The sequence below is a fragment of the Gastrolobium bilobum genome, unplaced genomic scaffold (genome assembly GCF_033153095.1).
Source record: "Gastrolobium bilobum isolate Gb01-03AN ecotype WA unplaced genomic scaffold, APGP_CSIRO_Gbil_v1 utg33830, whole genome shotgun sequence".
NCBI classification, from domain to species: domain Eukaryota; kingdom Viridiplantae; phylum Streptophyta; class Magnoliopsida; order Fabales; family Fabaceae; genus Gastrolobium; species Gastrolobium bilobum.
This window is the reverse complement of record NW_026895122.1, coordinates 112,117-138,749: the sequence shown is the minus strand read 5'-3', so window position 1 is coordinate 138,749 and position 26,633 is coordinate 112,117. Positions and strand designations below refer to the sequence as shown.

At 35.9% G+C, this 26,633-nt stretch overlaps 2 protein-coding genes across 2 annotated transcripts; one reads left to right on the top strand and one right to left on the bottom strand.

Moving 5' to 3' along the window:
• Positions 1–4,884: 4,884 nt before the first annotated feature.
• Positions 4,885–5,959, bottom strand: LOC133315830 (uncharacterized; the record flags this gene model as incomplete). Its single annotated transcript, XM_061517530.1, has 3 exons — positions 5,869–5,959; positions 5,586–5,772; positions 4,885–5,431 (listed from the first exon to the last, which is right to left on the bottom strand). Coding segments are annotated over exons 1-3 (825 nt in total), but the record flags the coding sequence as incomplete, so codon positions are not given.
• Positions 5,960–17,141: 11,182 nt separating this feature from the next.
• LOC133315511 (uncharacterized) lies at positions 17,142–22,995 on the top strand. The gene is made up of 11 exons (XM_061517181.1): positions 17,142–17,621; positions 18,111–18,241; positions 19,330–19,353; positions 19,526–19,607; positions 19,689–19,790; positions 19,882–19,921; positions 19,998–20,057; positions 20,488–20,641; positions 21,758–22,140; positions 22,254–22,523; positions 22,678–22,995. The coding sequence occupies exons 2-8, from the start codon at positions 18,235–18,237 to the stop codon at positions 20,524–20,526; spliced, it is 354 nt and encodes a 117-aa protein (XP_061373165.1). The 5' UTR covers positions 17,142–17,621; positions 18,111–18,234; the 3' UTR covers positions 20,527–20,641; positions 21,758–22,140; positions 22,254–22,523; positions 22,678–22,995.
• Positions 22,996–26,633: the final 3,638 nt, after the last annotated feature.

Genomic DNA, 26,633 nt, shown 5'->3' with positions numbered 1-26,633 from the left:
CGAATCTGATGGTATCCGGACCGGAGATCAATCTTAGAAAACACACAGGCACCCCTCAACTGATCCAACAAATCATCAATACGCGGCAATGGGTACCTGTTCTTAATCGTAACTTTATTCAATTGTCGGTAGTCAGTACACAGTCTCATGCTTCCATCCTTATTTTTCACAAATATTACTGGTGCTCCCCAAGGAGACACACTTGGTCTTATAAAATCCTTTGCAGACAGCTCCTCAATATGTTTCTTCAACTTAGCCAACTCCAGCGGAGACATCCGGTATGGAGCCAAAGAAATGGGCCCCACACCAGGCAACAACTCAATTGAGAACTCAATCTCTCTCTCAGGTGGAAATTCTGGTATCTCATCAGGGAATACATCCACAAACTCATTAACCACCGAAATACTAGAAATCTCAATCTCCTTACCACCCACCAATCCACCCAAGAAAATATAACCCTGATCCCCAGCCCTCAAGGCTTTAACAGCTTGACACATAGACAGAAATGGAGACGGAGTAACCGAGGGCTACTCATGAGATAATATGTAACACCCTCTCTTGTAGGCCTCCAAGAGAGTTGTTTGCTAAGCGGAATTAGAGTTCTTTAATAGTATTTTAGAGACTGAAAAAAAAATATCGCTTTTACATTGCCAATTAAAACTAAAGCGGGGATCTGGTTAATTACAAAAATCAGAGTACACAAAATTCCTTAAACTTATTAAAAATATAAATTTGCTGATAGACCTTGCTGTCTTTAAAAATTCGTATAAAATCCAGTTCAACGATTCAAAAATATATTCTTTGTAATCTGGAAACTAGACATCTGGGACTTCACGGTCATATAAAATAATAGTGATTTGGAGTTCGTTTTCCCCTCGAAACATAACTCGCAAAATAAGAGAGAAAATAGTGGAAATATCACAAATGTCCTGGCTGGTAAAATTCATAATAAATCGATCTTTCAGAATTTCATTGCAAGGTTTGTATATAATGAAACTAGACACCTGGGGCTACGCGTGCATATAAATTATAAGAAAATCGGAGGTCCGTAGCCCCAGTACGACAACTTACAAAGTGCTCGCAAAGACTTTTCAAAACTCAGCATTTAGATAACATGTCAAAATCCTTTTCGCAAACGTTTCAACATCTGTTTCCAAAATACTTGCTGGTCATAAAATCGTAATGCAATAATAAAATCATAGTTCACAATAATAAAAGCTTCTCAATTTCATACAGTCATCCATAAAATATCACATCAATAGCAGCATGCCCAAACAGTAAAAGCCAACAGCAAATATCCAAGTCCTCAAAAGCTTTTACGTCCTCCTGCCATTTTGTAAAAATAGCAGCCCCAAAGGGGTGAGAGAAAATCCCAGTAGTGTGGCAACAAAACCATAATGCAACAATATTAACTAGGCACAAAATCATAAATAGTCACTTCAAACATTTAGTCCTTTTCATCATATATCATAACGCGTATATAACGCCCTTTTTCCTTTACGCTCATAGCACCGTCGTGCGCGTAGCATCACAGTGGGTATTCCTAATGGCTCCCATGAAGGTGAATCCCACTGTGGAACCTATGCGGACTGAAGCCAAGTGTCCCCTCTCCTGGTACCAGGCATGCCTATATGATGCATGCTCAGTCACATGTCCTCAATACAAATATATATATATTCAAGATGTCATGAATCACGTATACATGCCATGTTATGCAATCACACCCAACAGAAAAATGTATTATGATGTAAAATGCATGCATATATCATATCATCCTTTCATATTCTTACCATTGGCTCATCATCATCATAACATACATAGAACAAATGTGAGCAACACATCACAATTCCATACACTAGCCAATAGTCACATTAGGTAATATCGCCTACACATACCTTGGCACTTTAGCTATTTAAATCAAGCATTCCACAATTATCCAAACAATAGTGCATAAGCCCAACGTTTCAAGAATGTTGTGCACCTAATTTAGAGGCATAATAAATCAGCATACGTTTCACTTTATTTCAATAATTAGCAACAAGACCTCAAGCCTACATGTCCTTATACCACTCGGCCATAAGGGTTCTTTTTCTAAAATTATTTTTGAATCTCATTTAACCTTTATAAATTTTTATCAATGAGAAATTCTTTTAATATTTCCAATATGGCAGAATCGATTTTCATGCTTCTCCTATGGAAAATTCCTAACTTTAATTTTTATAAAATACAGCAGCCCCATCCTACATTAATCAGTGAAAATCCTAGCACCCACATCCTATATAGGTTCGGTTTAGGTTGACATTATATATTTGTCATTTAATTAATTACACAGCCATTACCTACAAGGACAAGGATGTGCTCAAGAGGCATAAAACATGCTATTAAATTTATTTAATTCATGTAAGGTTGATACTGAAATATATTCCTAAACCCCCATTAAATTCAGATTTGGTTTCTTAGACTAAAAAGTGCTCATGATCTATTTATATTTTTGTCACATAATCATCCCTATTAAACCATGGGTGTGCTATAGATACCTATAAACAGGTTGTCCATCTAGTTAAAAAAAAAACTTAAAACACAACCAAGCTCACTAAAACAGAATCGGTTTAATCATACTAAAGCTCAAGACATTAATTCAAAATTTCAGCTAAACAAAGCCAAGGGTGCGTGAAGGGAAACCTATTTATCATGCTGTCTAATTAGTTTAAAACCAGACTTAGCATACCCCCAAAATTACCAAACAGAATCGGTCCAAAAATGTTAATGACAATATATTCTAAAGCTCACTAATCCTTAATAGGTGCGTTAAAACAGAGGGTTTTAGGCATGCTGTTTTATTATTTTGATTTACCAAGAATATTTGATGCACTAACCTATAATCAAACAGCCCCCAAAGTTCATCAAGAGATCATTTCAAAGCTTTTTTTTTTATGCTTTCAATTATGGTCCAAGAGCATAGCATGGCAGAATCAAAGAATATAAAATAACTAAGAGGGTTATTTCCTAAGTATGCCTTACAATTTGATCAGAGGAAAGAATAGAATGTTTTGGTGCCTACCTCTTGTGAGTTCACTAGGAAATCGAATGGAACAGCACACTCAGCTCTTCAACGATGGTTGTGCGCACCAAGGGAAAGAAGGATGTTCTAGAGTTCAATCCTCTTTACTAATGGACCTTCGACTGAATTGGGGAGGAGAGGAAGGAATGTAGCTTAAGCTCCAAAACTTCTTGCTTGTTGTTGCACGGTTAAGTAAGATTAGAGGAGAGAAGATATGCTCAAGTGTCTTGCTATTTTTCTTTCCTATGGAGTTCACGTCCTGTGGAGGAGATGTGAGAAGGAACATGCAAGCTTTGGTCCCCTCCTTTAATATGTCACGGTCTTTGTGTGGGAGGTGCGGATGAGATGGAGTTTTATGTTTCTCTCTAATGTTTCTCATGGTCAAGAGAGGTGGGAAAGAAATGGAACGAGTCAAGTTTGTTTCTGATTCAATGAGATAAACATTTTGCTTGCTGCTCACTCATTCAGCGCCCAAGGAGAGGAAGTGTGAAAGTTTGAAGGCTGATGGAGGGTGGATAAGTTATCTAGCCTTAGAGGATGAGTTGTGGGTCACAAAAAGGGGCCTTGGCCTATGCATGAAAAGGGAGCTTCCAAGTGTCCTCCTTGAGCCAAGGTGTCGTGCATGCAAAGGGTGGAAGAGACTTTGTACACACAATAATCATGCATTGGCTGATTTGGTTGTGATAAGGTAGCCAACCAATCAGAATTTTCCTACACATCCTAGGCGTACATTTAGAGGAAATAAGGATGGGTTTTGGCCATGTGGAGATCACTAACCAATTAGGAGTTGCCTTGTGAGATTCTTAAGATGAGGTTAGGATAGATAAAAATATTGGGCTGAACCTAAAATGTTCCTTAAGGCCCTTGGCCATTCGGCAATCACATAAAAAGAAGCCAAAAATTATAAGCCCAATGGTGTTACTAATTTATGTATTAGCTCATAAAATTATAAGTTCCCAAATTTTTTAAGTATTTTTTTTTAATTTTTGCTATATGTTATCATTAATTTATTCCTTCACCTCTTAACTAAAATTTCACAGGGCTAAAATAATTACTCACTTACCATGGTGATTCAAATAATTCCCTAACTTGAATTAATTCCTTTCTTGGAGAAAGTAGCTATATAATCCGCAAACCATCCATGTATCAACACATAAGTCAAATTCCACATGTATCCATATTCCTCATGGCAATATATGTATATACACATATTTTCCTAATTTAGTGGGATGTTACAAAATGTCTCATTTTTAAAATTAAATATTTATTTTCCATTGGAACATGAATTGGTTCCATAATCTAATTCAATTCCATCCTAGCCTATACAAGAGCATCATTTTGAAATAAATGTCCTACACGTTCCTAATCGTACTTTAAATAAGGTTCTAGTTAGACGGGATGTTACATAATATTAATCTCTTGCCGCAGCAATCAATCATTGCGCAGTTTTGCGACAACCAATCCATGCCCAATATCAAATTAACAGAGGCCAGGGGCAAGATAATCAAATCAATAGTGTAGCCCCTGCCTTCGTAGATAAACCCGACTTCTTTACAAATGAAGGAGGAATCACTAACCTCTCCTGTAGCCGTAGTAATACGCATAGGAGGGATCATCTGTGATACTCTTAGCCCCAATCCTTTTGCAACATATTCAGCCACGAACGAATGTGTAGCTCCCGAATCAAATAATACAGACAAATCAATATTCGAGATAAAAATTGTACCTTTAACCAGATTAGGCGCTTTCTCTGTTTGCTGCACATTTGTAGTATAAACACGCCCAACCGTAGGAGCAGATGGCAAGGCCTGCAGATTCGCAACCTGCCCAGTATTACTGTAACAATTGTTTGCATAATGCCCAACCTTACCACATTTAAAACAAGAATTTGGAGCTGCAGTACAAGGGCCCTGATGAAACCTCTTACACTTGTCACATCTAGGATTAGAATTCCTGCCATTGAACCCACTTCTCTGACCACCACCCCTCTTAAACTGACCCGGAGACTGCCTCACCTGCAACCCCCTACCTCTATTATTATTCTGATGGTAGCCACCCTTGTTACTATTACCTGGAGGACCGGATGTCCTCAAAGAACCAGACTTCGGATATCTATTATAAACACTTTTAACCCGTTTGCACTGGGTCACAAGATCTGCAAAATTCCTCACAGCAGTATTAGACATTCTTTTTGCAATCTTCTCATTCAAACCTCTCTGAAACTTAGCAGACAGAAACTCAGGAGTCGGCAGCACACCCTCATAATTAGCAAATTTCACTAGCTCATTGAACTTCGCCACATAGGCATCAACAGCCATGGTACCTTGTACCAATTTCTCAAACTCACCTTGTTTAGCTTCCCGAACATCCCTGGGAAGTACTCTTCATGAAATAATCTTTCAAATAAAGCCCAGGTAATTTCTTTCCCCTGAATAACAAAAGGATGAGTGTAGTATACCACCACTCGTGGGCATCTCCCTCGAGAATATAAACAGAATACAAAAATCTCTGGGGATCCTGACACCCCATAACCTGAAATATCTTCTTCATACCCATCAACCAAGTAGTCACTACCTTCGGGTCCCTTAACCCCTGAAATGCTGGCGGTTTATGCTTTCTGAAAGAAATGAGCCTTTGCTCGTCACTACCAACAAATACTTGCCCAGCAACTCTAGCAGACTGAGCAACCACAGAAGGATCCACAGAAGGCTCTGGGATATAAGTAGGATCAGTAGTGTGACGACTAGCCTCCCCAAAATGACGATTAGCCCCACTCCCCTCCTGCTGAGGTGTAACAGATGACGTACGGGTATGAGTCTCTGTAGCCGTATGTGGAAGAGAATCATCCCTCCTGTTACGAGCCCTCTCTGCCCTTATCTCATTCAGAAAGGCATGCATCATATCCTGATTATTTTTCATCAGGGTCTCGGTCATATTTCTATTCGCAGCAGTCTCTTCCTACAGAGCATTCAAAACTGCAGTAATAGGATCTGGTGCTACTAGACGACCTGTACCTCGGGTTCCACGGCGACCTCGTGCCCTACTCATGATATCTGTACATGTAACACAAAGGAATGAGTCAAAGGAATGAATTGATTAGACCCACACTGAGGAATCACATATGCAGTAATCATAAACAGTTCACAGATAGCTATGCAACACAAAATACAGTTATGCATTATCAGAGTTCCCTAACAAAACTGCTCTGATACCATAAAATGTAACAGCCTGTTGTACACCGATATTGTTAACATTAATTATGATATTAAGCGCAGTTACAATCACAGCAATTCATTGATAAAAATGCGAATAAACTTTTTCCGATTATTATGCGAGCATTTAAAACCATAAAAAGCGTAATAATTAAAATTGTGACTGTAACAGTAAACTCTTTGCGGAATACTTATTTAAACTATTCTTCTAACTTATTTTACTTGTTAAAAGCCACTAAGGGGTTCCCCTAAACCCACTTAGTTAATTTCTCAATTTTACGTTTTCTGCCTATCCGAACATGATTCGGTATATTTATTTATATCGTCACAGTTGTCTTCGAGTTCGTCTCATCTTTAGTATCTTTTACGGGACTTAATTACCTTTCTAATGAACCATCACACGAGATATTTCGATCTCGTTTGCTCCGGATATCGTCGTATGAAGTTGGACGAGCAAAGCTGCCAGCCAACCCCAAAACAGCTCCAAACATCCCTCACTAAATGAATTACAGCAGATAAACCAATCACTCAAATACTCTCAAAGTAACTAAGCATTTTAGGGACAAGAAAATACTCACAAGCTCCTCTTCACACCCTTGGGTTGCTACGGTTTTAGAAGAAGAATTGAGCTACTTAATGTCTCCTTCGGTTGGAAGTGGAAATTGAGCTGCTTAACATCAAACAAAAAAAACCAACCGACTAGAATCACACGGTCATGTGCTATGCTTTGAACCAAGTGAGGACCGATTGATGTCTTAAAACAAATTGAATTTCTCTAGGCCGTGTGAAAGGAAAGGAAAGGAGAAGCTAGGGCGGTCATGTGCTTTGAATGGGAAGAAAAGGACCGACTTGGTGTTTTGAGACAAGCAAGGAACCGACTTGGATTTCTTAACAGTCAGAATTCTCCTTGACACCACTTCTTGCTTAATTTTCCAACTTGTAAGCATGACAAGGCTGCACCTTTGGTTTATTAATTCCACCGCTTGGAGTTGCTTCCTTTCTTTTCTTTTCTTTTTTGATTTAATCCACTTACCTTCCAAGGAAGGAAAGCCAACGGACATCACCCACAAGAAACCGACTTGCATCTCACCTTCTTTGGTTCAATAGACTATTAATTTCCCTTTTTCATTTGCCTTTGTTCCACCGCCAAGCCACTTGATTTCTCTGCTTATTTAATTCCTTTGATTGTTTTATGTTTCCTTGGCCGTAGGAAGAAAGAAGGAAAGCTATAAGTGGTCATATGTTTAAGCATGACAATGATTCCCAAGCACGACAAGGATTAAGCACGACAAGCACCTCACTTCTTTTATTTTTATTTTTTCTTTGATTAACATCTTAATATTTAAACTTAAAAATGTGAGGTGTTATACTTGATGGGGCAGTATTTGTTGATGATTATCCGTTTTGTGCAGTCCTCCCATACCTTGCTTTCTTCTGGGCCAATGAGAACTCTTGATTCTCTGCTCTTCACGTTTCCTGGTGCTTAATGGTTCATCGCCTCTGCTTTTAGAAGACTTCGTTTCCATGTTTCCTGCAAAAGGGAAAGAGACATTAAATGAGTGGAGCGGGTGCATTAAATGCTTCTCAGTCTGTTCCCCTTTTAATATATTTTAAAGGAATACATCACCATACGTTCCCCCACTGTGTTTTTGTCACAAATGTGTAAAACAAGTGATTTTCATGCTGAAGTTGCTCATCAGATGAGGGAACGTAAGGTATTTTGCCATCAAAATGGGCTTAGATGGGAACAAATTTACGTTCCATCAACATGCAAATGCAAGTAATAATCTAATAGCTTCTAATTTAGCAACGGGAGCATAAGTTTCATCATAATCAATACCTTCCTCTTGATTATAACCTTTAGCAACAAGTCTAGCTTTATTTCTAGTAATTATGCCATTTTCGTCAAGCTTATTCCTGAAGACCCATTTGGTTCCAATTATTGGATAATCATTTGGTTTTGGCACAAGTTCCCAAACTTGATTTCTTTCAAATTGATTTAGTTCTTCTTGCATTGCCAAGAACCAATGTTCATCAATAATTGCTTCATTCATGGTCTTAGGCTCAATTTGAGAAACAAATGCTAAGTGATTACAAATATTTCTAATTGAGTTTCTAATAGTTACCCCTTTGGATATATCACCAATTACCACATCAATGGTATGTTCTCTAGCTACTCTCCAATCTTGTGGTAGATTGTTTTCGTCATTGCTTTGTTGACTTGGTGTTTCTTCATTATTTGCTTCATCTTCTTTTTATCTTTCATCCTTTTCTTTGTCATCCAAGTTTATGTTTTCCATGCTTTCTATAAGATCATCATCACAAGGTTCCTTTCTAGGCAAGACATTGTTAGTCTCATTAAATACAACATGAATAGACTCTTCAATGACCATTGTTCTTTTGTTATAGACTCTATAAACTCTACTTGTGAGTGAATAGCCTAGAAATATGCCTTCATCGGCTTTGGAGTCAAATTTGCCAAGGTTTTCTTTTCCATTGTTTAAAACAAAACATTTGTAACCAAAGACATGAAAATATGAAATATTGGGTTTTCTTCCTTTGTAAAGTTCATAGGGAGTTTTCTTCAAAATAGGTCTAATTAAAGCACGGTTCATAACATAACACGCGGTGCCAACGGCTTCCGCCCAAAAATATTTTGGAAGATCATTTTCATTTAACATGGTTCTAGCAAGTTCTTCCAATACACGATTTTTCTTTTCTACAACTCCATTTTGTTGTGGAGTCCTAGGAACGGAAAAATTATGTTCAATGCCATTTTTTTCACAAAAGGTTTCAAAATCTTGATTTTCAAATTCTCCACCATGATCGGTTCTAATTGAAATAATATTTCAAGATTGTTCATTTTGAATAAACTTGGCTAGTCTCTTGAATGATTTAAAAGAATCGCTTTTATATGTAAGAAATAAGATCCAAGTATAGCGAGAATAATCGTCTAGAATGACCAATGCATAGTAATTGCCACCAAAGCTCATGGTTCTAGTTGGTCCAAAAAGATCCATATGCAAAAGTTGTAAAGGCTTTGTGGTAGAAACAATATTTTTTGATTTAAAAGAAGCCTTTACTTGTTTTTCCATTTGACAAGCATCACAAACTTTATCTTTTTCAAATTTGAGCTTTGGTAATCCAATTACTAGGTCTAAGGAAATCAATTTTCTTAATTGACTCATGCCAATGTATGTTATTCTTCTATGCCATAACCAAGAGTCATCTTCCTTACTAATCAAACATTTATCGTCATTTGAAGGCATACCATCTAAGTCTATCATATAAATATTATCCACTCTATGACCAAGAAACTTAACTTGCCCATCAATTAGACTTTCGATTTTACAAGAGGTTGAGTCAAAAATAACTCTATAATTTTTATCACATAATTGACTAATGCTAAGCAAGTTATGTCTAAGACCCTCAACAAGTAAAACATTTTCTATAGAGACGGAGGAGGAATTACCAACCTTTCCAATACCGAGTATCTTTCCTTTGTTGTTATCTCCATAGGAAACATGTCCATGCTCTTTCTTTGTGAAAGATTGGAATTTAGTTACATCTCTCGTTATATGACTTGAGCAACCACTATCCAAGTACCACTTAGAGCTTTTAGCCTTCAAACAAACCTACATCACAAAGTCAAGATTTAATCTTTGGTACCCACACCTTGTTGGGTCCTTGTGTGTTAGTCTTGGGCTTAGTTCCCTTAGGAACCCACACTTTCTTTTGCCCAATAATACCATTCTTTCTAACTTTACATGTGGAAGCACTATGACCTTTTCCACCACAATGAAAACATTTAATGAATGGACTACTTGTCATGTAGGATGGAGAGATGAAAAAGTTTTTATATAATTTTTCTTGTGTGATTGTGTCAAAGCCTAAGCCGGATTTGTTAAACATGCATCTTTGTTTACCAAGCAACACATTTAAGTTATCTCTACCACATGTGAATTTGCTTAGAGTTTCATTTAAATCATCAATTTCTTTGTTTAGATCTTTACATGATGTACATGATGATGAAGATGCATGATCACTTGAAGATAGACATTTGATACAACTTGTGCTAGCATCAAGTAATTTGAGAGTTTCATTTTCATCTTTTAGATCTTTCACTTCCTTTTCTAAAGATGTAATTTTCTTTTCCAAATAAGTAATAGTTTTTCTTGATGCTCTAAGAGTTTTAACATATTCTAGTGTTTCATTATGCATTTCTTGAAACATTTCAGACAACTCATCATATGAAGGCAAAATAGTAGAGCAAGATGAGTTTACCTCGGTATCGGATTCATTTTTGTCTTCATTTTCCATTAGACATATATGTTGAGTTCCTTTACTTGATTTCTCCGGTGGTCTCCCATTTTGCATGAAATATAGGTTTTCTTATTCCTTGGAGCCATCATCGGAGGAACTAGATTCGTCATCCCAAGAAAGATAAGCCTTCTTGAAATTCTTTCTATCCTTGCCTTGCTTCTTTTCATATTTGTCTTTCTTTTGAATGTTTGGACAATCCGATTTGTAGTGACCGGTTTTTCCGCATTCATAGCAAGTGATGGTGAGTTGTGAGGATCCTTCGTCTTTAGATCTTCTTCTAGGAGGAAATGCGGGTCTCCTTGAAAAAATTTTCTTAAAAATTTTCCATACTTCTTCACGAAGAGGCTCATCTCATCTTCATCAAGATCACTTTCGGAATCTCCATTTTCTTTTTCCTTATTCTTCTCTTTGCTTGGTGTTGAGGCTTTTAAGGAAATTCCCTTACTTTTCTTGATGGCATGTTCCTTCAATGTTATCCTACTTAGCTCCATTTCATACTCTTAAAGTTTGCCGAACAAGGTTGCAAGATCCATGGTTTTCAAATCTTTTGATTCTGTTATAGCCGTCAACTTGGGTTGCCATTCCCTATTGTGCACACTTCTCATCACCTTAGCAAACAACTCAAGGTTAGTAAAAGATTTATCTAAAGCATTTAGATGAGTTACAAGGTGTGTGAATCTCTTTTGCATACTTTGAATACTTTCATTTTCATGATTCTCAAACATTTCAAATTCTCTAGTGAGTGCATTTAATTTTGTAAATTTAACATCACTAGTTCCTTCATGGGTTATTTGAAGAATATCTCACATTTCCTTAGCATTCTTAGAATTTGAAACACGAAAGTATTCATCACGACCTAAGGCATTTGTGATCAAGTTTTGAGCTCTAGCATTCCAATTTCCTTTCTTAATTTCATCTTCGGTGTAATTATCTATATCTTTAGGAACATCTTCATCTTTCGCATTTTTTATAGTAGGTGGTGTGTATCCTTTTTCAACTACATTCAGAATTCTTAAATCATTATATTGAAGAAATATTTTCATCCGAGTCTTCCAATAAGAATAATCGACGCCATTGAAAAATGGAGGTCTAGTACTAGACGATCCCTCAAGGGGTATATCATGGTTCAAAGGAGCCATCCCTTCTCTTGAAGCGGTTAAGCTCTTTACACAAGAGTTCAAGCTCAGATACTACTTGTTGGACAAGTGGCTTCAATACTCAAGAGAGGAGTGAATTGAGTTTTACAAAATCTTTTCGCAAAGTACCTCCTTTGATATCTTAAAGATTATTTCTTCAATAAAGTGATTTAATAAGGAAAAATCTAAGTCTAAGAGCAAGTGTAATGATTAACAAAGTAAGCAAGCGAATATATAAAGACAATCTAAAATGCAATTTTAGTACTTAAATAAAGAGATTAAGGCTAGAGAAATTGCAAACTAGATGTATCCTGGTTCGGTCACCACCACCATGACCTATGTCCAGACTGAAGTCGTTCGATCAATTCTTTTTACTAACTATCAAGCTTGAGGGTGCTTGACAAACCACTACAACCTTTCAAGACTTCGGGCTCTTGATGCCTCACAAATTTTCACTCCAAATTTTCTTAGGAATTTGGTGACCTTACAAGTGTATAGGGTTCACTCCCTTAACTACTCAAGAAATCAAAGGAAGGTGTTTAACAATGGCTAAGTACTCTCAAAGTACAAATAACACAAGTTGAAGAACAATGATTGTTGACACTCTCACAAGAATAAAGCTCAAAGTGAATTTATGATCAAGAAGACAAGAATAATGCAAATAGAATGAGAATTAATGAGTAATAATGACCAAGAAGTGTGTCACATCAAGGGGAACAATATTCTCTATTTATAGAGGGCCCCTATGGCCTTTTTCACACTCATTTTTGCAAACTAGCCGTTTTATAGCCATTATTTTGTCTTCTACACAGTAGGTAATCGATTACCATTGAGTGGGTAATCGATTACCATTGTTGGGTAATCGATTACCAACCTGTTGAAAGGTTGGATTTCACCCTAAAATGGTTTTCTCTTGATTCACATCAGTTTCAAATATTGTTTAAACATTTTATGAACATTGAAAACTATATTTTCATGCTAGGAATGTATTTGAATGTCAAACGATGATTTAATGCATGTATTTGAAAAATACTTTGAGCTTCGTTCACGTAAGGAATCAATTACCTTTTCAAATGATCCTAAGTCCTATACTATATTACTTGGAGATTGCTTGGACTTAGAGACTTATCTTGAAGCTTGAGTCTTGATCTTGTTTAGATTTCTTTTTTATGGTTGCACCTTGAAGCTTTCTTTCCATGCTTTGTTTGTTATCATCAAAATCGTTGAACCTTTATATTTTTTACGTAGAGTGCATGGGTTCCACATCATTCATAACCTTGAACATTAATTGACATTAGGATCCTAAGACTTAAGTTCACAACTTAAGACAATTCCAAGAATCACAATCCAATTCTCTAATATTATTCACTTTTAAGCCTTTCTAACTAAATTAATTAAACTCTAAGCCACTAACTCAAAGATCAACCAAATCAAGGTCGTATTACCTTACTTGGCCGTGGCATATACTAAGGTCTCACATAATGGAAAACCAACTCACACTTTAATCCACAAGTGGAATTAATCATTAATTACACAATCAAACCCTAATTCATCATCCTTTACCATTTTGCAACCTAACACCCTAATTTAATGGACATGGCCGAAATGTACATAGGGGTATTCCTTGTGATTTTTCATCATTTAATTATACAATTAAGTGGTTTTCATCTCACCTTAAGCTTAAGTTAGCAATTGACCCCTTAATTAGGTTTAATTAGCAAATCCTAATTAGGTTTAGTTGGAAACCCTAAGTGAACATAAATTTAGGGTTTTTCATTTATTTATATCCCTTATATAATTCCACATCATCACTTATGCATTAGTTCATTTACTTCACTAATTACATGATTAGTGGTTCTAAACCCTAATTAGGTTAAATTTTAGGATTTAACAGTTAATTAATCAATTATGCTTAATCCTCCTCACTTGGTCCCTCCATTAGTGTCCTAATTAAGTCTTAGAATCATTTTTAAAATATCAAACCGAAGGATACATCATATGGTCGAAATGCATAGTGATCGAATTTAGGGTTTTTACATATTTTTCTACACACTTTCTTTATTTAATTAAATCCCTCTAGCCATTTGTCCACAAAGGTATCATCTTTATAATTTTTAACCAAACCCTAATATTAGTGAAGAGGGAAGAATTATAGCACGGTGTTTTTAGGGTTCTAAGTTCATCCACATCAAGAACAACTCACACATCCACCAAAGGTAACACTTTTAGTTATTATCATCAAGACTTCATTTTTAAGAAAATACAGCATCATTATCATCATAAACTCATTATGGCCGAAATTAAAAATGGAGGAAAGGAGGGTTTTTGCTCATTTTTTCATGGATTCAAGTCTTACTTCTCCAAGATGGCTCCTTTAGTTCAAGCTCCAACCTTTACTTACCAAGAATGCTTCTTTTTCACCAAGAACACACCTTCATGAAATATTCAAGAATTTAGAACCAAGAACATAAATTTAAAAGAGTAAATGTAGAGTTTTTTAAGAAGAAAATGCAAGGAACTTACACTAGAAACTCATAGAATGACCAAAGGAAGTGTGTTCTTCAAAAAAAAGCTTCAACCACCATTTTTTGCCATAAGAGGAAAGAATATGCAGCTGCTGTTTAGAGGAAGTGCAGCCACGAAAATGAAGGTCCAAGGGTCAAGAACACAAGTTTTCACAAGTTCAAGAGCTAAGGAACAAGATTGGTGAAGGGTGTTTTGAATTTTAATGAAATTTAAGTGGTGGAATCTTAGAGAGAATGTGGAGAAAATTTGAAAACTCAAACTTAGAGAGAAAGGGTGGCTGTTGGGAGCTGATGGGCTGTAAGAAAGAGAATCTCCTTATATTTTTAGGGTTTTGCTATGTCATTAAGTGGCTTTCTGTCATTTAGTAACACTTGGTGTAATTTCTCTTTGAACTGTTATTAAATTTTTACTCAGAAACCCCCAAGATCCCAACTTTAAGTAATTAATATTAAGTTTGTTTAATTAACATGTATTAACTCAAAAATCTAGTTAGTATATTACATATACGCTTATTGTTGTTTAACTACACTGTAGTCCTTACGAGTATTGTTAATTGTACCCGGACTTCATAACTTTTTTAACTTTACATCATTGGTCTAATTATGACTTGTTTGGCATCTATTGGACTTATATTCCCTATTCTCATCTTTTTCTCATTTCAGAACTATACCGGCTGCTGTCATAGTAGTACAAAATACCCGATAATAGTGATTTTATCAAAATACCTCTATGGGTATCAGGATTTACTGAATCAAATCCTCTTATTATTTATGATAATTATATCCTTAGAATAGTCCTCTAACTTAAATCCACTGATTAGGATTAATCAGATACCTGTGACTGCCTCATCAGTACAAATTATTAGGTAAAAACTCAATTTCTCAGAATTCCCATAATATGGGTGTCAATCTTTACAGAATTGAATTCTAAACTTATCTATGATACTAGTAACATTAGAATAAATCTCTAACTCAGATTCACCTAGTTAGGGTTATTCTACTATCTGTTGCTGCATCAGCAGTTAAAAATAACAGGCAGAAACTCACCTGTTTAGAATACCCTCAATATGAATATCAAAATTCATTTAATTTCTTCCTCATCTCATTAATATGACCATTAGATCCTCATAATAACTCTCTAATTTTGAGTTATCCACATTAGGGTTATTATATTGTGCAACATAAGTTTATTGCCTTAATTTTGACCTTGTGGTCGTTTGTTGTAGTCCTAAAAATAACCTCTTTGTTCCTGTGGGACATCTGATGCTGCTCGGAAGAACCCACAATGGAAGGTTTGTACATTAGAATGCCTTTTTAGTTCTGCTCATTCATTTATAATGACTGAATTCATATTATGCACCATAAAAAGGATATATATTTTATCCAATTTAGTTCACCAAAATTTATCCAACAATGTCAGACACAAACACCTCATTTTTATATTTGTTCATTGATATCATTTGATTATGATTGAGCTCATCTGGTTTTCTGCTTACTCATACTGTAATTCTGTCACGTTTACAAGATGTGGGCTATGTGACAATATGAGTGGTGCAATTAGAATTTTTCTAATTTATCTAATTATGATTTTAGATTGATTTGTCTTGGGGTGTTGCACAAGCCACAATTAAGATCGACTAGCTCACAACATTTTCTAGTCATTCCAACTTTGGTTAATACCAAAGCGTCTTGCACAGTGAAGTAAAGGAGATAATCTCACTCGGAACATCAAACACATATAACAACAATCAGGTTTGGTTGGTCTTACTGTTGAGAAATTCCTATTTACATCTTGTTTAAGTCTTTGATTGTTGCATGAGTTTAAATTCAAATAAATCGTTGTGTTTTATGTGACAAAATTCATGGTATCTCGAAGTCTAATTATTGTATATTACACACGAGTAGTTAATCCTATAACTAAAAAAAAATTCTTTCTCTTTTCCCCTCAATCTTTCTTCTCTTATTTATTTGTTCATGTATTTTTTTAATCTCTATTTTTTTCTTCTATGTATCTTTATTTTTTACTTATAATGTTTATATATATATATATATATATATATATATATATATATATATATATATATAATTTTTATCCTTTTTTATTTCTTTGTATTTTTCTTTGGATTCGTCTCTTACGTTTGAGATAAATATATTCTTGATGTTGATGTTGATTTAATGAAAAGTGGAATCGAATGGGAAAGAATGAAATAAAATTTTATCGTATTATTATTTAAATAGTTAATAAATGAAATGAAGGAAAAAATTTATTTCATTGTTTGGGAAGTGAACGTAATGATAAGAATTTTAATAAACAATATTCCATACTATGGAAAGGATTAAAGAAGAGGTATTGGAATATATTTTATAAGTTCTATGTGTATTTTAAATAATTCGAGCTTTATTTCTTTTCACTTTATTCTTGTCTACTAATCTAAACATAGTTTTAGCAGCATATATGCTTTAAAGTAATTTAAAGAGTCTTGCTTGATAATAAATATTGGATCCCTAAACTAGTTTGAGATAAATAGTTTTACATGATTCTAGGGACATATATAACAATTATTTGACATTAGTTCTAGTTTACAATAAAATTAGCGTTTGACTGAAGGACAAAAAAAAGTATTGACACACATTCTTTACCACCTTGAAAATAGTTTAGAACAAGAAGATATCCTAGAAGAATATAGCCAAACTTTTTTTTTTTTTTTGTATATCAATATAGCCAAACTTCTACTCATCCTAAAAGTATATTATTTATGTTTTATATGGACCACTACAAGAAAACCGCAATATAGAGTCGGTGTCTTGGTGTCCGTTTTAAAAACCGACCTTAAAAATCTCTCTCTCTCTCGACGCTAAGTATTCCTTCCGCGTATCTCATTTTTACTTTTATTTTCCTTTTTCACAACACAATTTCATTTTTTTTTTCTCTCTATTTCTGAACGGCCACTTTTTATTTCTCTTCCTCTCCTTCTCCTCCCTTACCCTAACCCTAATCCTACCTTTTTCCCCTATCAATTCCAAATCTTCAATTTCCATTCCACAATGATTCCCCAATTTCAAACTCAAACTCCTTCACCGGAACCTCCCCGTCGCTCCTCCGAATCTCATTCAACCAAAACCATGGCGGCGGCTTCCGCGTCTACAGCTGCGACCCCTTTCGGGAGCCACTGCTACTTCGCTGGCGGCGGAATCGGTCAGGTCGAGATGCTCTTCCACGACAACATAATGGCGCTCGTCGGTGGCTGATCTTTACCTCAGTTCCCTCCAAACAAGGTCATGGTCTGGGATGACCACCAGGGAAGGTGCTCGGCGAGCTCTCATTCTGAACCGTCCTTCGCGGTGTTCATCTCTGCCGGGACCGGTGCGTTTATTGTTTTAAGGTTTAAAAAGTGAAGTATTAAATTTCCTTTCGTGGTATTAAACTAATATAAAATAAAATAGAATTATAAGTTTAGGATTTCGCCCCAGAAACCCTAGGTTTGGATCTTGCTTCGGAGTTGAAATTCGGAGTTTTTCCCCCCGCATTAGGTTTTCGCAATTATATGTTAAACCCCATGTGGATAGCTTGCATTTGATATTGAGCTGAGAATTTTAGACGATTAAGCTGGTGGGTTGTCTTCAAGTTTGTCTCTTGCATCCGAAGAAGTTTCATTTGGTGCCCTAGTTGGTTTAGAGGGTAATATGAGCTACTAGGTATTTCATTTTGAGTTGGGAGGGAACATGTTACAAATAAAGGGGCTTTTTTATTTTTATCTTTTAACTGTTGTCTATCATTTTTGGATTGTATTTGTGGATCCAAAGTGATTTGATTAAATTTTGCAACTTTCTGTTGTCTCTTGTAATTTGCTAGGTGGGCCATCTGCTAGGTACACTGGAAGATCTGATTCATCTCCTTTGCCATTTGCTTACAATAGGTGTTGTTGCTATTTGAGCAGGAAGTCTCTCGCTTGATTTGTGTAATCAGCTTCTTGTTAATGCAAGGTAAGGATGCGTACTATAGACCCACACAATGAGTTTCACCCTTTACTGGACCCCTTGCATTGCCAGAGTTTTATAGTATCAGGTTGTCTTTTTTTTTAATTGATTTATGACATTGGTGTTGTCGTGTTGGCGGTAGTATAGCAGAGAAGATGCTTTTGAGGTATATATTTAAAATTTTATAACTGTTTGGTTATGTTTGCCTTTTTTAGAAGTTAATGGTTTTATATGGGGGTATGAATTGTCAACTTCGGTTTCTGATTATAACTATCTAGTTGTTTAAATTTTCTTTCCTCCAGCAGCCGGACTGGGTTTTATATTGTGAAAACTGGACTCAGTGTGGACTAGAGTATAGGATTTTGTATTCTTTTATTTTCCTAAATATATCTTATGTCTAGCATTCCAAAAGTAGTCTGTAGACTAAAGTTTGATATCACGATTTATTTGGGGCACTGTATATTTTTAATTGCTATCCATTTGTATCCTTACAAGTCAGAATATAAGAATCAGCCTTGCATGTTTGGGGTCCACCAATGGGTCTAAATTTGGGATATATAGTTTTTGGTGTATTAGGATTTCAGTGCATATCCTTTTGTGGTTGAAGGAAGTCCAATAATGCTTAGCCATATGCGCTAATCCTTTTTTCAATTATACATCCTGTTTCCTTCACTTTTTTTTTAAACGATATGAGTCATGTGATAATACTATTTAATATTTTTTGGTTTTCTTTCTTCAAGTGTTGATGAGTTGAAGAATAAGTAAGGATTGTGGTGAGAGAACTTGTTTTAGTTAATTTTTTATTGGTGGGGTTGAATGGTTTTGATGTCGTCTTGTATCTATTATTTTTGCTAAATTGAGATTTCTTACTTTCAAAGTTTTTGCTGAACCTGATACTTATTGTAACTTCCCCCCTTTTACTCAAATAAGATATGCTTTATATACATGTTTTGGCATCATACTCTGCGAGGAGATATTGAACTTTTAACAACATCTTATTCATCTTGTCTTGATCAGGAAAAAGAAACAATTTATTTATTCAATGCCAACTACCTTGCTATGTTTCTGTCTAACTCTTTCGGGGTTTATTCTAGGCAAGTTTATGGTGGAACCCACAGGTATTTGTTATGGCTTTTTTTTGCTTCTAGTTTCTGGTTGCTACTTACAAGACTTCAATGCTCATCTACATTTTAATATTAGTGTAAGAGAATGTCAGCTGCATGCATTGCGATGGTAACAACTGTATGATTTGCCTCTATTTATGTCTGTTGTCATCAATGTTGTTTGTAGGCAAAAATAAGATCCAAAATACAACTATTTGGGATGATCTGGAATCTCTTGTTTATGTGCTCATGTACTTCTTAAGAGGAAGGTTGGATACTTGATAGACACATTTACTTTACCCCCTACTAAATTTGGATATCTTACAATATATATATATATATATTTGCAGTCTTCCTTGGCAGGGACTGAAGGCTGGCTCCAAAAAGCAAAAATATCACTCACGCCCCTCCGACTCCGACAAAGATCGATCCCTCCGCATCTCCTCCCTCAGGTACTCTCATTGCGTCTCTATTTTCAAGTTTTGTTGAATTGTATTGCTTGGAAAAAAATAAAAAATTGGTTGTTGTGATTTGAAATAATAGGTCAGCTTCGGTTAGGCTTATTGATGCGAATCAGAACATGGTTAGTTACTTCATCGTTTCCTTTGTTAGGAGTACTTAATGTTCCAATTCCATCATGAATCATTTTCGATTTGTAGGTCGGAGTTGTGTCTAAGATTCAGGCACTTCAAATGGCTCAAGATGCTGAACTTGACTTGGTATAATTTTATTTTAATTTTTTTTTTGTTTCCTAAAGGCGTGGTTAGGTTGCACACTGTGTTTGAATAATGCACATGACGGATTCTATATATTTTTGCGGTTATCTGATTCCCTCTTCGGTGGATTTTCTGGGAGGATGGGGGAGCTCTTCTCTACTGGCATTTTTTTCAAACAGTTAAACTTGAATAATAGGCATGAATTTCTGTGGCCTTGTGTGTCCAGTGGTTACTGCCATTGAATTCCCGGAGTCCATTGGTGATATGAAGTTGAGAAATATTTAGGGAAAGAATTTCCTGACAATTTAGTTAGACTAATTGTCTTCATAATCAACCATATCGCTTATGCCTCATGTTCGAACTCTAGACACATCATTATTTGTATCTTCAACATTTTCACTATTTTTTAACATTTTTTGGTAAATCAGAACAGCTGAGAACGCCGCTTGTTTGTTTTGGATTTTGTCTTTGACTGATCATCTTGGAATGCGTAAAAATCCACCAGTACTGGCCGTGTCTTGCAACTGAGAACTGCAAATCAACTTCTGACAAATCTCAGTGATCTCCCCTATTATGCTTCTTCCTTGGTAAAGTTCCCTTTTACCTACTTTCATTTATTGAAGACTTAGAATGATATCTATGCTTCGATTTCCGGTACGTCTTTTTTATTTATTTGGCCTAAAATTTCAATTGTTTTCCATTTTGAAGAGGGTCTGGCCGGTCTGCATTTCAGGGTGTTAATGTTATTCTGTTTTTACTAGCTTACTGTAGTGTCATGTATAACTTAATGATGCTTTCCATTAGAATATTGTGATAATCTTAATAAAACTTTTTTTGTAAATAAAAGTGTAGAGAATTGTGGATGTAAATATTATTAACTTTATGATGGATGTAAATATTATTAACTTTATGATTTTATTTAAGAGTTATAATTTTTAAAAAATAATTATAAAATAATAATAGTAATAATAATTAAGCGTGATTCTTTCAAGTCAACTATTTTTATCACAATTCTATTTTATTATTATTTTCATCTAAACAAATACATGGATTTCAATTTAGGTAGGTGTACTATTTTGTCTTATTGTTATTAGTTATTACCTCACCACTTTAATTTTGATATGAATTGTCACGACTTTCACTGTTGATTGTCCATTTATTAGCTTTTAATGCTTATCACAGGGGCATGCTTTTAACTTATATTATTACAAATATATGGGATTTGGATGGTGCTGCAGCTGAGTGTGGCACAAAACTCTATATATCTAACTTGGATTATGGGGTTTCCAACCAAGATATTAATGTATTATTAATTTTAGTAATGATAATAATAATAATTATAGTTATTTTCAGAGTTTACTTTAAATGTGTTATGATCCATTTCTCTTTGTCGGTGGGCTTATAAGAGCTTTTTTTAGTGAGGAATGTTCAATTGGTTTCATTAACTTTATTAAATTAAATATCATTTCTGATCACAACCCCGTCGATCTGGTTTTTTTAATTTGGGCCACATCTCAGTTTTTTTTCCCCTTGTTTGGGGTACATCAAGGAGACATTAATATAATTTGAAACTAACATGTACCCAAGTCCCATCTCACCCCAACCACTAATGTTACACATCCAAAAAAAATAAAAATATGTAACCTTATTCTTTGTCAGTCCAATAATGTAAAGAGTTGAATCCTCTTGCCTGCCTTTCTCAGCTGCTGTTCTCGGAAGAGGGTGAGTTGAAAAGGTACTCCATTCATTAAGACAAGAGTGGGAGATCAAAGGGAACAATAGAAATTTTTTTGGAAACAGTTTAATCATCAAATCACAACAAAGATGCAAAGGCGCATCTATGGCCATGCAACTGATGTTGAGATTCGCCCTTTGAACGAGGAAAAAGCAGTTCAATCTGCTGTGGACCTTATTGGAGAACTCTTTGTCTTCACGGTAATATGGATTTAGATGTGCAATTTTCTAAAGCTGTCAATGAGACCAGTCCCAATAAAGACATCACATTCTAACTCTGGAAGCTATATCTTGGTGAATGGCAACACCCTCATGGAAATCTAAAGCACCAGTACAAGCCTTCAAAACGAAGGTAAATGTGTACTTGTCTGGTTCAAGTCCCATTTCTAACATTATATGATAAAATTTTATTGCTTTCTGGAATCGGTGAAGTCTAGAATAAGCTCTAATCATAGAATTCCACAGAATCAGAGATGGGTTAGTGATAGAATTGAATGTTGATTGAGCCAAGCTACATTGGTGGAAGAAAGAGTACGAATTGATGAGATGGGCAGTGATGGAATGATGATGTTGTTGGAGTCCTGAGACAATCAAACGGGCATGGATTTGAAGCAGAGGGTTCAAGTGTTTGCATGAACGAAGAAGGTGATGGTAATAGCTGTGGTGGTGGCAATGTTGTGGAATATTATTGGGGGATGAAGATGGAGTTTGAGAAATTGCAGAGGCATGGGCATGGTGAGTGTGGAGGAACCTATGGTTGTGAAGTGAAATTCTCTATGAACACCCAGCAGAAATTTTACTTGTATAGTTCACTAATTGTTTCTTTTTAAGAAAGATTCTGTCTATAGAATCATTGGTAATGATAATAGAGCATTTTTGTCATATGCAGAGGAATAGTGCAAGCAGGAGAACCTTTAATGGCTAGCAAAGTTGAAAACAAAGAAGGAAGTAACACATTCATGCCTGAATTTAGAGGGAGCAGGTCTACCCCACGTGGAAAGTTTTTTGGTTTATCTTGAGGATTTCATGTTAAACAAACAGCAACAGTTTTTTTTTTATTATTAATTATTTATTTTTGTATAGGAACTACCTCTGATGTTGGAGTTCCATCTCACATAGTTTTATACAAATTTTTGAGGTCTTGAGGTTAATTTGTGCGACCATTCTCTTGTATTTAAGCATGCTTTGTAATTTAGAACTTCTTTTATCAATATATATTTCTTCAGTCATTGAGTTTTCTAGTGAACACTTTTTTATTGAGAAGGTATTTACCATATTTTCCAAAGAAGTTGCCAGTTAAAAAGTTATATTAATTGAAATCACCAAAAAATTTAATTAAAAAAAAAATGGGCTATCAAAAACAAATAAATAAACAAAAAAACAGAATTACATGATTTAGCGGCGGTTCTAAACCGTCGCTATTAATAAAAAAAATTTATAATTTTTTGTAATTGGTGGCGGTTTCTATGCATTCAGCGTCGGTTTTATATTTAGCGTCGGTTTTATATTTCGGTGGTTGCATTAAACCGTCGCTAAATTATTCTACGTCGCCAGTTTCTGAGTCGGTTTTTAATTGGCCACCGAATATTTTAGTGGCGGTTTGAACCGCCGCTAAATCCAAAAAAAACCGCCGCTAAACCCCGCTTTTGGTGTAGTGGACAGTGATTATTCCGTAACAAAGTCACATATTAATATGCTTCGACGGTTTCGTTTTTTCTTGAAATACAACCTCTAAAATCCAAAGGCAACACATGACTCACATTCAATAGAAAATCCACGGACATGAGCTGTCTTGTTCTTCTTTCAAGAAAACCAAGACGAGTAAACTCTCACCATCTCTTCAACTACAAGGGTCAAGTTTATGAATGCTTGATCTATTATTGTCTAAGGCAATAAGGTTGGATTCCCCACTCTATCTATGTCTCATAGGCTTACAAACCCATTTGATCAGACCAAATCTTTACAACTGGGTCGATCATGTGATCTTTCTCTACACAAGCCTGGAACCGTCTTGGGTCAGAGCATCTTACAGTTGAGCCGCTTTATCCCATGGGTCTTCGATGGAACGCGATAAGGGGTGTACCTGCAAGACACTCTGACTCTCAATTCAGATATGGTTCAAGCAGGTTTAATTATGTAGGAGAAGATATGTATCTTAGTGTTAATAGGTATGTATTTATAGTGGAGAGATGAGCAGCTTGGGGAGATGTTACTTAGTGATCAGGTTTGCTTTGTCTTGGAGGCAAAGTAATAGAGCTGCCATGTTTAATGTTGAGGAGCTTGCTGTCATGGAGTCTTTAAGGTTGTGCTGCTTCCTGTGATAGCCTTTAATATTGTGTAGCTAGATGGCTGTCATGGAGCTTTTAATATTATGGAGCTTGCAGCCTTCTTGGACTAAGGCTTTGCTTCATTGTAAAGGTTTTAATTCTGGGCCTTGTATTTGTATAATATTTATCCAGATCAGAATCCCCCCAGCTCGGTGCTTATTGCCGAAGGCATGAGGAGCGAGATGTAAAAATGCATTGCGCTTGTTCCTTTATCTAGGACTATGGTCTGTACTTTGTATGAATACTTGAGAGTTTCATAGTTGTATCCTGCAGTTTTATACAGTTCATAATTCATAATGCATATATTTTGCGTACCTTTGTTATTGGCATGTTGTCGAGATGTAATGACGTATGCCAGATGTATCGCGCTTTTAGGAAGGAGTTTGACCCTAGGTGGGGTTCATCCTGCCTTGTATCGCGCTTGATCATGGAGGATCACGATAAGACTTGGAGGATCGCGAAGTGGATAGTTCTGATCCGTTGAAAGGATCCTTGAGAGGAGTCCTGTTGCTTAGAGGATTCGTGAGAGAATCCTTTTATCTGATAGGATCCATGGGAGGATTCATGTTATTTGGAGGATTCGTGAGAGAATCCTTTTAGCTGATAGGATCCATGGGAGGATTCCTGTTATTTGGAGGATTCGTGAGAGAATCCTTTTAGCTGATAGGATCCATGAGAGGTATCCTATTAATTGGAGGATTCGTGAGAGAATCCTGTTACTTGATAGGATCCATGAGAGGTATCCTGTGAATTGGAGGATTCGTGAGAGAATCATGTTACTTGATAGGATCCATAAGAGGTATCCTGGGAATTGGAGGATTCATGAGAGAATCTTGTTTGTTGATAGGATCCATAAGAGGAATCCTGTTACTTGGAGGATTCGTGGGAGAATACTGTTATTTGATAGGATCCGTGAGAGGAATCATGTTACTTGGAGGATCCTTTGGCGGAATCCTGTTATGTTCTTCATTGCGCTTTGGCTTGGAGGACTTTTCTTCTGTTTGGTGAAACCTGTAATTTCCATTGATCTCACAGAATAATAACATTATATCATGGAGATGATAATTGTAATAAAATCATGTTAATGTTGGAAATAATCAAGTGTGAGTGAGTAGTGGTGAAGTAAGTTCCATATAGGTTAGACATAGACCAAGTGATGACCATATAAGTGCAAAAAGACCCATAAACCTATAGCCTTAAGGTTTTGGGTTGAGATGTGGTGTCGGCCCACTTATTATGGTTTGTCATTTGGCTCATTGGTGCATGTACACCCTTTGCAAAGGGTTTTGGGCTCCCTCGTTCCATTCCCAACAGTTAAATCAGTTCAAAATAATAACGTTGTTGATAGGAAATGTAGCATTTGATTTTGAGTTTGTCTGCGTTGCACGCGAGATTTTGTCTTCGCCAGTCATGGAGCCCGTTGTGCACCAAGTATGGCCCCTTGGTCTGGTACTTGATAAAAACTGCGGTTGACTGCAAACGTGGTATTTTCACAGTGGGATTGTAAAAGTAACTTCCAGTGCGCGATGTCTGGCTTCCATGGCGGGATAGATAACTTCTTATTGCGCGATTTATAAGTAATATTAGATACATGTATAAGCCTATCATGAGATAAATACACAACTGTACCCAAGTTAATCCTCGATACTGACGCGATCAGCAGCACTAGAGTTTGTATATCACTTGATAAAAGATAACTTAATGCTGGTGCTGTAATTTTGATAACCATGATCTTTAATATCCTAGTGTGGATAAAACTTACCAAATCTGGGAGATGTATTTTGGGCCTGTTGGAGCTATGTGCACCAGGTCATGAGATAAATATCATGTCCATCATGTTGTAGATAAAGCTATGTTGGAGTTTTCTATGTACACTAGAGTTTGTATTTCTCTCTGGGAGATAACTATGTCCATCATGTTGGAGCTATGTACATCAGCTCCTTTTGGTAAAATTTTCGCGCAATGGTCATCGTAAGCTTACATATATATAAGAGAGCATGTCGCTGTAATTGGAAGGTGTGTCCTTAACTCGGTTGAACTTGAAACCGTAGGCTGTACATAGAGGTTACTGGTACAGGGAACTTTCCTCCTAAATACACGTGTACTGTACCTTCAGTTACCAGCTTCGTTAGAAGGCTTTCACATGCCTAAATGGTTTGAGAACCAGGTGTAGAAAATAATAAACCTCCAATATGACCTGCAACTTTCATGGTACAACATTCTAATTCACAAAAGTCCGATATCTTCTAGCCTTCGCCTTAATCGTGCTTCATAAAATAATAATATGCAAGTGTCCATCGTGATCAGAAGGAAGATCACTGCAAACCGGTTTTGCTAAGTATATTATGTATCATCGTAATCGAAGATAAAGTATATCCCACACACCTTGCTATGTATAATATTCGATTTCTGTTTACTGCATACAGTGCAGCGTTATGTAGCATCATGAATGTGCGCAATGCTAAAGCATGGTGTTATAATACCCTTAACCGTTTTCATATCCTGAGTACAAAACCTC